We start from the raw sequence: 14,229 nt of genomic DNA on the forward strand, positions 1-14,229 counted from the left end.
AAAATGTGCAAATGTTAGCAAGTTTTGAGAAGATTTGTAACTCAGGTTAAGGTTCTGGATGTAGGTTTGCTCGCTGAGCTGGGAGGTTCATTTGTGATTGTAGGTTTAGGAGAATGCTGTAGGTCAGGATGCTGCCTGACCTGCTGCGCTTTTCCAGCAACACATTTTTCAGCTCTGATCTCCAGCATCTGCAGTCCCTCACTTCGTCCTCCTGATTGTAGGTTTACGCTATCTGGCTAGATAAGTAGGGCACAAGGACTCAAATTAAATGATGAGTGTATTGAGCCTGTTGTAATATCACTGGATATTTTAAACAAGATTCAAACACATGCTGCCAACCAGAATGGTACTGGAGCAGTTCCATGTGTATCACTGGCCAAAGTGAGGGCCAGGCGCATATATACAATGATCCCTGATTTCCTTTCAGTCAGCAGTAGGAGTTACTGTACTCAGAAAGGTGAAGGTCCGAAGGACATTTCAGAGATGGTGAGAGACAGGGCAATGGAAACATTTGAAAACAAAGATGAAAAGTTTAATATTGAGCAATTTTTTTGGTGGAAGCCAATGCAGATTAATAAATACATTAGAATGATGAGTGAACAAGATTTGGTGTGAATATTGAATGAGTCCAAGCTAATAGAGGGTTTAAGATATGAGGCAGAGCATACCATGGAACACGCTGAGGTGGCTCAGTGGTTAGTACTGCTGTCTCACAGCGCCAGACATAGCAAAGGCAGGAAAGCATTTACTACAAACCCACAGACACTCACAACTAGCTGGACTACAGGTCCTTCCACCCAGTACCTTGCAAGAATTCCATCCCATTCTCCCAATTCCTCTGCCTTCGTCACATCTGCTCAGATAAGGAGAGATTCCATTCCCAGGTATACCAGATGTCTACCTATTTTGAACTACATGCTTTTCCTCCCTCTGTCACCCAGACAGCCCTCCACCACACCACCTCCATTCCCCTTTCCACAGCTCTAAACCACCCCCCCCCCTCCCCCCGCCACCCAAACGCAATGACGACGGAGTTCCCGTTGACCAATCTGTTGATTTAAAATTTGAATTTAGGCTGTTGTCAGGAGCAACAACTATCTGTAGGCTTTTATTAACCACAAAATGACTTTTCAATTTAAAATAATACAACAAAATTGCTTCAAGTTAGGATGTGACACTGTGAATCTGCATTTCTGCTTTGCTGAATTAGCTACATTAGGAGATAAAGCATAAATGAATCATAAGACATTAACAGACCACTCGAGCTAACCTTGAACTGCCAGTTTGAGGTGATGATGTGCGTAAGACAAAACCATTTCCCGGGAAATATGATTGGATTAACCTGCTGTCAATCCTGTCACCTTATTACATTTGATTGGTCTTTCCTTGTAACTAAGGCCATACTGTCTCTTAAAAACACATAAAAGCTGCTTATTGTTCAAATGTAATTGCACAATTCCTCCATAGAACACAGAAGCTTTTAACCTCGGTGTTGCAGGACAAATCTGCGTCAGGCTGCCTTATTTCATTAAACCGGTAACCTTGTTTTAAACAGACCGCACTCCTGTTGATTCTTTTGATCAATCAAGAAACCAAGAGGCCCCTCTTGGGGGAGTGGTCCAGACTACACACCTACCACTCCACCAGTCTCCGCATCCAATGCATCATCCTTAAACACGTATGCCAACTCCAACTAGACCCCACCATGAAGAACATCTTCCCCTCTCTGTCTTCCGCAAGGACTGTTCCCTTTGACAGTCCTTGGTTTGCGTCACTCTCCCCACCAACCTCCCTGAACCCCCAAGGTACCTTCCTCTGCAACCAGAAAAGATGCAAAACCTGCCAGTACACCACCCCCTCACCTCCATCCAGGGTCCCAAGCAGTCCTTCCAGGTGCGACAGAGGTTCACCTGCCTGCCTTCCAATCTAGTTTACTGCATCAGGTGCTCCTGATGTGGTCTTCTCTACACTGGGGAGATTAAACATAAACTTAGGGAACATTTCGCCGAGCATCTCAATTGGGCCCACAGGGGCCGAATGAACTTCCCAGTCACCGACCATTTTAATTCCCCTTCCCACTCCCTTTCCAACATGACCATGCTTGGCCTCCTCCATTGCCGCAATGAACCAAACAGTAAAGTGAAGGAACAATACCTCATCTTCTTCCTGGGCAGCCTACAGCTCGGAGGACTTAACATTGAGCTGTCCAATTTCAAATAACCTCCCTTCCCTTCCCTTTACTCCTTTCCCAGCCCCTCCCCCTCCCTTCCACTCCTCCCAGCCACCTACCGGATTCATTCCTCCCAGCGTAACCTCTACCTGTCTTCACTTATCCCCACCACCACCCTGGCCCCCGCCACCCGTTCCATCCTGTCTACCCTATCAACATGATTCTAAATATTATACATATAAGTCATGTTGCCCTTTAGTCTCATCTGTTCCAAGGAAAACAACCCCAGTCTATCCAATCTCTCTTCATAATCAGAACTCTCCAGCCTAGGCAATACCCTGATAAATCTCCAATGATGTGGATTCCAGAAATGCTGCAATGAAACAGCTGAAGACTGTTGTGCCCAGACACTACCTTAAGGAATTCTTTGTCATGGTGCACTGTGATGGAGATGGCTGATCTTCAATCGCCACAAGGTTGACCTTCCTTCATTCTAGGTATAATTCTAGCCCGTACAGAGTATTTGCCCAGTTTTATTATAAATAATCATGGGATGTGGGCTTTGCTGACCTGACACCAGCATCAAATGCCATATTCTACTGCTCTCTGTCTGCAAGCAAATAGTGTATTTCATTTTCATTTTTCCTTTTGTTCCTCTTGCAAATTGACTATGGTATGTTACACTCCTGCTCTACCACCAAACTTAACTGACTGCAAAGTCCCAATCCAAAATGAATGACTCACAATAAATTCTCCAGCATTGAAGCAGAAGTATGTTTCACTTATGTATCAAACTTGAGCTCACACAGGCATCCAAGGAAGAACAGTTGGAATATTGTATTCTGACTTACACAATTGCAATGAATGCAGGATCCCCTCCATACAGGAATGAACAGTTGGTCACCAGTAGGATCACAGAATCTGTACAGTGTGGAAGTAGGCCATTTGGCCCATCAAGCCCACACTGACCATCTGAAGAGCATCCTACTCAGATCCAAATACCCTTACCCTGTTCCTGTAAACGTGCATTTCCATGGTTAATCCACCTAATCTGCACATATTTGGACTGTGGGAGGAAACTAGAGCACCCGGAGGAAACCCACATTGACATGGGAGGCATGGTGGCTCAGCGGTTAGCACTACTGCCTCATGGTGCCAAGGACCCAGGTTCAATTCCAGCCTTGGATGACTACCTGCGTAGGTTTCCTTCCACAGTCCAAAGAAGTGCAGGTTAGGTGAATTGGCCAAGCTAAGTTGCCCATTGTGTTCAGAGATTTGTATGGTGGGTACATTAGTCAGGGGAAATGTAAAATAATAGGTTAAGAGAATGGATCTGGTTGAGATACTCTTCGGTGAATTGGTGTGGATTTGATGGGCCAAATGGCCTGTTTTCATACAGTAGGGATTCTATGAATGTGTAAGGTTCCTGAATGTGGAATCAAACTCCGATTCCTCTTTGTGAGGCAGCAGTGGTAAACACTGAGCCACCATGCCATCCGATGAAGGTCACTGAATATTCATCACAGGAATGAATGCTCAGAGGGAGAACAGGATGCACTGCATGACAGTGGTATTGAGAGACAGTACCGAGGACTTCACATCAACCAGTGTCTACAAGGCCACACAGTCTGAGGACGGAATAAGAAAGAGGGGGAATAAAAAAACTCATCGCGATATTAAAATTGCACTGGGCTTAATCATACCAGGAAAGTGAGATACATTCCTAAATCCCCAAGTCCAATACCCCAACAAATTCAGAAAGAGAGAGAGAGAAAGCCCCCTCCAAAGTCTCAGAGACACAGATCCACTTCCAAATACCTCCCACCCTAACAATGGCAGGGAAAAAGACAGCAAGTTATCTGTATTCCACATGGGAATATGTCATAAACCATGCGTCTGACCTATCCAGGTCACAACAACAGTTTACTGACATTTGTGGAATTAATTCTTGTAATACAGCAAAATCCTTTCATAAATCAAGTATTGCAGAAGAGATACCAAGACAATTGTTATAATTTGCTTGAAAGGACTGTGGAAGCAGATGCAACAAGTTGCACTCTGAAAAGAATTGAATACAAGTTAAAATAAAATGCAGGGCAATAGGAGAGAGCTGGAGAGTGGTATTAATCGGAATACTGTATATCTTTCAATGAGCTGGCACAATGGGCAGAATGGCCACTTCCAGCATTTTATGATCCAATACTGAAAGCACACAGTGAAAAATTGAAGGAAAAAAATGTTTGCGCTTTCTACAACGATTGTGCATTTTAAAATTAAAAAATAAACATTGTCAAAGAAGTGTGGAAAAAAAATAACGTTTCCAATCAGGCAGCTGCGCGGCCATCACGAGGGCATATGATTGACAGGCATGGGGTCCTAGTTCCTTTTCCGAGCCCGGCGCCGAGGAGCCTGCCGAGATGGTGAGTGGTGAGCCGGTGAATCCGTTCAAAATCACCGCCATCCCCGGCCAACTCTCCTCAGTCCTGGGGTGGATGGCTGTCCGAGAGTTTGCTGAATCTTTTGGCAGTCTTATTGTCTCTGTACCTCCTCTATTTATGTTACCGAATAGCCCACAAACTCCGACGGGGACCTCCAGCGGCCGCGGGCCTGCTTCATCCGAATGGCAGCTGCTCGATTTCAAATTGTAGTTGCCTGATCCAGAGGTTGGCTTTTGGGTATTGACGAGGCAAGGACTCGGACTTTTTGATAGTTTGTGGTTGTGCATTGCATTTCAGCTCAGCTGCGAACAGAGAAAATGAGACCCCAGTTTAACTTATAAGAGTTAAAACAAGTCATGTAACATGTTAAAATGTGAGCTGATAAACGCTCAACAATCCTCGTTTGCAATGGGATTTAATTACTAATTGTGCAACCCTACTTCAACTTCCCCTCGCTAAGTAACTGGAGAGTGCAGAACTTGAGAGGTTACAGTGAAAGTAAATGGCCTCCCAATCTCGAAGGGGCACTTATTTAATTTAATACCCAATTGGAAAACCAACATCAATGCCATCTACGTGGATCTAATAAAACATGCCGTGGGGGCTTCATGAATGATGGTGTTAAGGGTTGGAGGAAAGGGTGCCTTCCTGATTAAACAAAGTTTTGCCACCCAAAATGGATGAGGATTTACAGAAAGTGGGATTGAGGGCTGCTGTCAGACCAAGATGTGGGATGGGGAAGGTTGGGGGGGGGAGAAAAAAATGAGAGGTGACCCAGAGTGTTTGAGAGGAAGGTAGAGTTGAGGATTATCAGGTCATTCATTGAATGGTGGAGCAGACTTGATGGGTTCTTATGTCTTGTGTTATAGTTGAGGGAATGAGCAGATAGATGGCAGACAAGTTACAATGCGTACAAGTGAGGTGATGAATTTTGGTAGGAAGAGTGTGGAAAGGCAATGTAAAATAGGAAGTACCATTGTAATTAGGATGCAGGAGAGGGACCTGAGTGTGTATGTGCGCAGATCGTTGGTCGGGCAGGTGGAGGGATTGTTATTGAATATATGCAGTATCGTCTGCATTATTTGAACTTGTATATGATACTTGTAAGATATCAGCTGGAGTATTGTGTACAGTTCTGAGTGCCACATCATAGGAACAATGGGATCATTGGTGAGGGTGCAGTATCAGTTTATAGGAACGATTCCTGGGATGAGAGACCTCAATTGTGAGAATAGATTAAAGAAATTAGGTGTGTTCTCCTGGGAGAGAAAGCAGTGAAGAGGAGATGTGATAGAGGTTTACAAAATTGAATGGGCTACATATAGTAGATAGAGAGAACTGTTCCCTGTAAAAAGGGACAAAGTATAGATTTTAATTTAATTTGCAAAAGATGCAAAGGCAATCCGTTTTCACTCTGAGTAATTATGGATTGGAATGCTCTGCCTGGAAGTGTGGCGGAAGAACGTTGAATTAAGGTATTTAAGTGGACATTGGACAATCACTTGGATAAAAATAATGTGCAATGGTATGGGGAAAAAGCAGGAGATTTGCGTGAGCTAATAATGCTCAATTAACACATTAGTGCAGAAACAATGGCTGAACAGCTTCCTTTTGTGCCATAAGACTTGTGATTCTGAAGTTCTCACTGAACTAACATCCTAAAAAGGGATTTGTTTAGGTGAAAGGATATGTGGTTAAAGACAGGAGTTCATATGGGAAATGTTCTGACTTCTTTTGCAGAGTCAAATTAGAGGTTTCCAGTTGAAGGCAAATTAATATAGTTTTGTTGTCATTTTGTACAGCCCCTCAATAAAGGTTTATATTTAGATAGTACTTTTCATGATATTTATCTCAAGGATCTTGATCCGATGGGCCTTAAGTTAGATAAATGTGTGGTGATGCATTCTGGAAAGGCAAATCAGAGCAGGATCTAGACACTTAATGGTAAGGTCCTGGAGAGTTTCGCTGAACAGAGACCTTGGAGTGCAGGTTCATAGCTCCTTGAAAGTGGACTCACAGGTAGATAGGATAGTGAAGGTGTTTGGTATGCTTTCCTTTATTGGTCAGAGCATTGAGTATAGGAGTTGGGAGGTCATGTTGTGACTGTCTAGGTTAGGCTACTTTTGGAGTATTTCATGAAATTCTGGTCTCCCTCCTGTGGGAAGGATGTTGTGAAACTGGAAAGGGTTCAGAAAAGATTTACAAGGATGTTGCTAGGGTTGAAGGATTTGAGCTATCGGGAGAGGCTGAATAGGCTGGGGCTGTTTTCCCTGGAGCATCAGAGGCAGAAGGGTGACCTTATAAAGGTTCATAAAATCATGAGTGGCATGGACAGGAGAAATAGCCAAAGTCTATTCCTTGAGGTGGGAGAGTCCAGTACTACAGGGCATATGTTTAGGATGAGAAGGGAAAGATTTAAAAGGGATCTGAGGGACAGTGTTTTCACACAGGGTGGTATGTGTTTGGAATGAGCTGCCAGAGGAAGTGGTGGAGGCTGGTATAATTACAACATTTTAAAAGGCATCTGCATGAGTATTTAAATAGGAAGGGTTTGGAGGGATATGGGCCAGGGGCTGGTAAATGGGACTACATTAATTTAATATCTGGTCGGCGTGGATAAGTTGGACGAAAGGATCTGTTGCTGTACATCTGAGTCAAAGTGCTTTGGACTTTTAATAGTACTTACTGTTGTCATGTAGGAACTGTGGTAGTTGATTTGCACACATTGCAGTCCAATGAATGGCGGTGCAATGTATGCCAGATGTTTATCCCAATGGTTTTAGTTGAGTGATACACAATGGTCTGAACCAAAGAATTCTCCTATTCTTCTAAATAGTCTCATAACATCTTCTCCATCCACTTAAAACGACAGGCAGCTTAATGTTGTATCTGAAAGATGACATCTCCAACAGTGCAACATTCCCTCAGTGATAGACTGGAATGTCAAGCTCTGGAGTGGAACTTGAATCATTGACCTTAGGATTGAGGCGGGAGTGATACCCACTGAACCAAAGCTAAATGCGCGATCTTGCTCGAGTTCATTGGTGCACTTGTTTATTGTTCATTGTATCTACGTCTAACTGTTTACTGTTTGTACATGTAGAATGACACTGTGACCATCAGAACCAGAAAGTTCATGACAAATCGCTTGCTTCAACGCAAGCAAATGGTGAGTTGAAATACCTTGCTCTTTTCTATTATCTATTATACTGTACAAATCCCCCCTCCCGCTTTTTGAACGTTTGCTTTATCAAATTTCGCTTTTACGAAAGGCCTACTTCACTACCTGTTTTTGTGAATCCAAAGAGGATTTTCGCTTTTACAAAAAACGGCTATACTTTTTTCCCATATAAATCATGTACCTTTGCTTTATGCAGTTTTCGGCTTACGAAAGGTTTCCTGGGGATGTTGTACTTTCAGATAGCGGGGGCTACCTGTATAGTTTTATTTCTATAAGAATGTAAAAGAAAACTCATCTGATAAGTAATCATTTTGTTCTTTCTTGCATGCATTGACATTATTATTGTTGTTGCTGATTCTTGTGTAGTTATTTTCATTTCTCTAAAATAGCAAGTTTATGTTCTTGTATTTTCTTCCTCTGCAATCTTTACTTGTTGAAATGATGATTTTTCGGCCTGTCCTTTCTTTGACATTTTAATTACTGAGGTTTTATGTAGAGCTGTTTCTTTTCATCACATTTCACTTTTTTTTCCTGCAGACTTCAATAATTGAAGAAAAAAATACTGTTTATGTTGCCTCAATTGATGATTTCTGCTCAATTTTGTTCTTTACTCTTGCCAAACAGGGTAGTGGTTGTCCACATGAGTTTCTCCATTTCTTTTTGAAAAAGGCATGAAAGCAATTAAAGTTATTAAATTTAAACGTATTTTTGGAAACCTGAGAACAGTTGTAATCTTTCAGTGCATCGGTAAAAGGTTCAACTTTGCTAGTCTGCATAGAATCTTCAGAATTCATTCAGTCCTCCTAAGATAATTAGCAGCTATCTTTTATACCCCTTAACTAATATAATTATTTGCAATGTTGACAAACTGCTGCAGTGATCAGTCCTGGATGGTCATGTTTAGCATTTGTTTTGTTTAATGTGTAAACAGTAGATGGGAGCATAAAATTGCAAAGAGGTGTTAATGGGTTAACTAAACGAGCATAACTTTGGCAAATGTGAGTTCATCCATTGCAGATCTGAAATAGGTATCTGGATGAAAATAGTGATGAGCTGGAAACAGGGTGAAAATCCAAAGATATTTGGAATGTAGATTATTTAAAAAGTTATAAACAGCTATAAAAAATATCCAAAAAGGCTAATGATGTCCAGATCAGAAGAACGTCGTGCTTTAGTTATATAAACTCCTGGTCAGATCACATGTAGAGTACTGAGAGCAGTTCCAGGTCATACCTGGAAAGTTGTATTGGCTCAAAGATTGCAGCATAGATTTACGTGAATAATACTTGAAGACTCTCAGAATAGGGTTGAACTCCCAAGAGTTTTGAGGATTTGAACACAAAAGCAGAGATGTACTTCTGAGGCTCTACGAGGCTCCGGTCATACCACATTTGGAACAGTTTTGAGCCCCATATTTCAGTAAGGATGTACTGTCCGTGGAGCGTGTTCAGAGGATGTTCACGAGAATAGTACCAGGAATAAAAAGCTTAACATATGAGGAATGTTTGAGGATTCTGGATTTATACTGTCTGGAGTTTAGAAGGATGAGGGGGGGGTATCTAATTGAAGCATACAGAATACTGAGTGGCCTGGACATAGTAGATTTTGGGAAGATGTTTCCCATGGTAGAAGAGACTAGGATCCAAGAGCATAGCCTTAAACCTTTTATAACAGAGATAAGGAGAAACTTCTTCAGCCAGAGAGTGGTGAATTTATGGAATTCATTGTCACAGAAGACTGGAGGCCAGATCATTGAGTACATGTAAGACTGAGACAGGTGGGTTCTTGAGTATCAAGGGTTACGGGGACAAAGCCAGAGAATGGGGTTGAGAAACTTATCAGCCATGATTGAATGGTGGAGCAAACATGATGGGCTGAATGGCCTAATTTCTGCTAGGCCTTATGTTTAAGAGCTGATTTGATTGAAGTTTTTCAAGCCCTTAAGGGGAACATTTTGGGGAGTTAACAAGATCCACTAATTAAGAAATCTAAGACTGGGAGCGTATCTTAAATTTGAGCCAGAGCTTTTGAGTGTGAGAAATCATTTGGGGGTGGGGTGGAATTTGAGACAAGTAACTATCTTATATTCCATTTGGTATTTTCTGATTTTTGTTTTGACAACTGTCCCTAAAGTCTGCAAAAAGTGCTCATGCATTCAGATTGTAGAAGAATAGTCTGGCTTGAAATTAGCTTGTATTTTCCTCATGCTGCGTTTATTCTTAGTGCATTTTCTAATATTGATAGTTTGCTGGAAATGGAGAGAACAAAGTGCTTTCTGACATTGACATTGCCTTTAGTACAGCAAACTCTGCATATTGGCTTTTAAAATAAATTTGATTGTATTTTCTGATTTATGGAATGGATCACTCAAATCTTCTTTTTCTAACCTAGGTTGTCGATGTTCTCCATCCTGGCAAACCCACAGTTCCTAAGACAGAAATTAGGGAAAAACTAGCAAAAATGTACAAAACAACACCAGATGTCGTGTTTGTCTTTGGCTTCAGGACACAATTTGGTGGTGGTAAGACAACAGGTTTTGCCATGGTCTACGATTCCTTAGATTACGCTAAGAAGAATGAACCTAAACACAGGCTGGCAAGGGTAAGAATTCAATTTGTTTTGCTTCAGTGGGTCTTATTGGGTACTCCACTTCATATTTGCTGACTTGTGCCTGCTGTGTTTTTAGCACGGTCTGTTGGAGAGAAAAAAGGTTTCCAGGAAACAGCGAAAGGAGCGCAAGAACAGAATGAAGAAAGTTCGGGGCACAGCTAAAGCTAACGTTGGTACTGGCAAAAAGGTATGAAACCTTTCCTCAAAAGAAAAAAGTGCTTTTGTACTTTGTGATTAAGTTTTCTTTTCAGCTTTCCATTTGAATGTGTCATTTTTCAGTTTTGTCCTTCTTTTCCATTCATGTTTGCTATTTTTTTTCTTCTGGAGTATAGAAGGTAATTAATTCTAATTTTGTGTAGGTGCTGTAGTGTTAGTTTACTAATGAGCTTGGCTTTCCTGGTAGCTGTACTGAATCACAAGTATAAATATGTTTATAGTTGATGGTTGTAACATTGCATTTGGTAAAAATTGCCATTTCTCCCTCTCACACTTATTAACATAGCATATTTAATATTAATGACCATATCAAAAAAACTTCAAGATAACCATTTTACCCTCAACCTCAGTTAACTTGAGCTTTCTTAGTTTTCTACATGTGGACTGGAACAGATTGCTTCCAGGTTTAAATAATCTTTTGAATCCAGCAGTGTGAAAGTTGAAGTTTCCAGGCCTTATAGATTGACAGGACTTTTGTATGTGGGGGGCCCACTTGTCTCCTTTTCACTCCATGCTGTTACACAGACTTGGTTTGTTTCTGGCACAGGTTTCCAGAAGTTTGGAGACCTGAATTAAGTTCTAGTTTTGTCAACCAACTAAAAAAGTTCACAAGCAAGCTACATGTTTTTGAGAGTTTGCTGTGACCCTTTGGACCAAAACATAGTTAGATGTTGATTTGTCAGTTTAATTTATAATTCCCCACTGTTTGTGTTTTTTCTCATTGGTTACTACTCACAAGTAAGTTCATTGTCTGATTTGTTTCTTAACCACAATCAGTCAATAACTTTGTTTTGCCTTTCTTGTTATTCTTGTGGATTATGTTCTTCAGAAATGAAGCGACATTGACAGGTACTGGATTCTAAACATGTGTGCTGATATAAATTGCATGCCATTAAAATTTGCACTGTACTGCTTATTGTTCACCTGCTTAGTACTCTGCATGTTTGCACTATTTCATAAATCTGGTGCTGCTTTATGATCAAATCAGGGTGTTTCACACTTTCATGTCATAGTTGCATAAAGTTTCTCATACCTGTGAACAAAATGGTAAATGTGATTGAAAAGTAAAAATGTGGATTCTGGAAGCCTGAAATGAAACAATTTTTGTTTATGGAAAACTTACTGATTGTTACTCATTAATAAAGACTAAAGGAAGCATATATCTTGGTAGAACAACATTATCATTATAAGAAAACAATGCGTATCCTACTCTTTAGCAAATTATAAGTGACTTTGTGGACAGATTCACCCTTTGAAATAAGGTAAATTGATATTTCACTGATTTGAATGCCTTCACTTAAGTCTACAAAGTTAGATTGCTTTATCTGAAGTCATCAAGAAAGTAAAGTTTTTGTGTTTAAAAGTCTAGAAGAATGAGTATTGTTCTCTCACTGATGGGAGGAACTACTGGTATGATCTTACAATTGGAGGTGTATGTATAAAATTCATATTAATCTGTTATAAGTAGAATGCTGTGGGCATGTTATGGGTAGTAAAGTCCCAGCTAGCTTTTAATACTATTTACAGAACAACCCCGATTATCCGAAGGACACAGGCAGGCAGTATTTTGTTCAGTTAATTGAATTCTGTGTAGTTGAATGTAGCTTAACGTAGGTTAGCTGAACATCAGGACCTTGCAGATAATCCAATATTTAGGTAATCACGGTTCCTCTGTACTCATTTTACTATTATTTCTGAAAATGGACATGTGCTCCATCTGCTGGTCAGTCAAGTGGTACACACAAGCTTTGCAATTTAAAAGGTGTTGAGTTAGTTGCTGAAGCTTAATTGATCTTCAAATAAGTACACACATAATTCAGTGAGATGCATAACACCTGTGAGTTTCAACTGTTAAAGTAAGAATCGGAAACAAAAATTAACTCTGATAATGCAATATGAAGGAGGAAAATAGGATGAAAAGGGATTGGAAAAGAGCTAAAATTCATGTATCAAGCTCATTTCTGACATATCAGTCATCTCAACATTTATATTTGGGTGTATAAGAGGAGAGGGATGACTGTCCTGATTAATGATTAAATGTAGGGCCCCACAATGATACATGACTTGTTTGTAGTAAACTACACAATTTGTAACAATTTAGGAGCAACGTTTTGAGACTTAGATATAGTGCAGGTTTATCAGCAGTGCATGTTGAATTGGAGTTTGAACTTGGTTTAAATGAACACAGAAAATCAATTTCTCATGGTGTGGAACAGCTTTTGTATCTTTCTTGAAATGTAGCATTGTCTTTATCATTTAGGTTCCTTAATTGTCACTGCATTTTGCTGCTTATGCTTGCACAGTCGTTGTGTTTCGGTAGCTTGCTTTAAAATTGGTTTAAAGCTGATTGGTGCTGTGAAATTTTCAGTGCACGTTTATCAAATACATGGCTGCAATTGTTAGCTTTGAACAAGACACTTTCACATTATTTGAAATGTGGCTACTGCATCAGATCTTACTTGGAGCTTTATAATTTAGATTTGATTCCTCTCATTGCTTATCTTAAAATTTAATTTAATTTTGTGTTGAACTACACTTCGTCTTGTTCTGGTGACGATTGCATCTTAAGCTGAAATATTTATGCTAGTTGGTAGCCAAAATGAGAGTGAACTGAAGGCTAAAATGTAATACACACACTTAAAAATGGAAATGTTAAGCATGCAATCGAAGTTGTGGGAGATACTTTTGGGTTCTAAAAAAAAATTTTGATTGTTGGGAATTCACAAAGCTTTCTGGTCACTGTGTCCCCCTGGCTTCCTCCCAATCTCTTTTCTATGAATAGCACATTTGCCTTGACTGTGTGCATCACCTCTCAGCACTGAGAAAAATCTTGAGTTACAAATAGATACTCGAGCTTTGCTTGAAATGATTTTTCTTAAAGGAACTTGACATGACATTTGTGAATGGGCTAATTTTGCTTTATTTTGTTTGCTGCAGTAACATGGGAAAGACATTGAAGGCTCCTTGACATGTGAGTAATCGATTATATACTTGCACTTGATTTTTGATGCAAAACTTGTGCGTAAGAAAAGCAGAAGTATAGCTCCATGTTACCTTATATTTAGTTGCTTTTTGTATTCTTCATTTGAGATTTTTAAATTAATTCAGATGCTTTGTGAGGTTTAATCCTTGAAGAGACAACAATGTAATTGATGTAAAAATGCAGACTCAAACTTATTTTTCCCTTTTTGTTTAACAGGTTAAGTTATCCATGGATCGTCACCTGTAATTATTTCACACCCAAATAAATTCTCTTTAAAACAAATTCTTGTCTCTTGTTTCTATATGTACTGAGTCTATGTGCTTGGATGTGAACTTGTAAGGAGGGTCATAATGAATACTGACTTACAACCTTAAAGCAAATCTTTCACTTCATGTTATTTTGGAAAGAATGCATATTATGCTGAATGTGAATATTTTGACATGGCAGTTCACAGTGGGCCCATCCATTATCATGCAGAGTTAATGGTGGGTAGAAATTCAACTGTCAAAGTGAACTAATTTTTGCACAGGGCTCTTGCAGCCACTGACATATTGGCTCGCTGTTACCAGCTTTGGCTGAGTTTTAAGCCAAGCCCAAGAGCTTGCTTAGAATACGCAACCAAAATAGGTCC

The 14,229-nt window shown here is 40.2% G+C and overlaps 1 protein-coding gene across 3 annotated transcripts; it reads left to right on the top strand.

The window, feature by feature from the left end:
* Window positions 1-4,537: 4,537 nt before the first annotated feature.
* rps24 (ribosomal protein S24) lies at window positions 4,538-13,880 on the top strand. 3 transcript variants are annotated; one of them, XM_043679040.1, is made up of 8 exons: window positions 4,538-4,590; window positions 7,712-7,777; window positions 10,181-10,390; window positions 10,476-10,586; window positions 10,732-10,734; window positions 11,445-11,464; window positions 13,553-13,586; window positions 13,815-13,880. In XM_043679040.1, the coding sequence occupies exons 1-6, from the start codon at window positions 4,588-4,590 to the stop codon at window positions 11,448-11,450; spliced, it is 399 nt and encodes a 132-aa protein (XP_043534975.1). In that variant the 5' UTR covers window positions 4,538-4,587; the 3' UTR covers window positions 11,451-11,464; window positions 13,553-13,586; window positions 13,815-13,880. The 3 variants fall into 3 exon arrangements, with proteins under 3 accessions (XP_043534975.1, XP_043534977.1, XP_043534976.1); XM_043679041.1 differs by lacking the exon at window positions 10,732-10,734 and having other exon boundaries at window positions 4,539-4,590; XM_043679042.1 differs by lacking the exons at window positions 10,732-10,734; window positions 11,445-11,464.
* Window positions 13,881-14,229: the final 349 nt, after the last annotated feature.

The sequence above is a fragment of the Chiloscyllium plagiosum genome, chromosome 38 (genome assembly GCF_004010195.1).
Source record: "Chiloscyllium plagiosum isolate BGI_BamShark_2017 chromosome 38, ASM401019v2, whole genome shotgun sequence".
Taxonomy (NCBI): Eukaryota; Metazoa; Chordata; class Chondrichthyes; order Orectolobiformes; family Hemiscylliidae; genus Chiloscyllium; species Chiloscyllium plagiosum.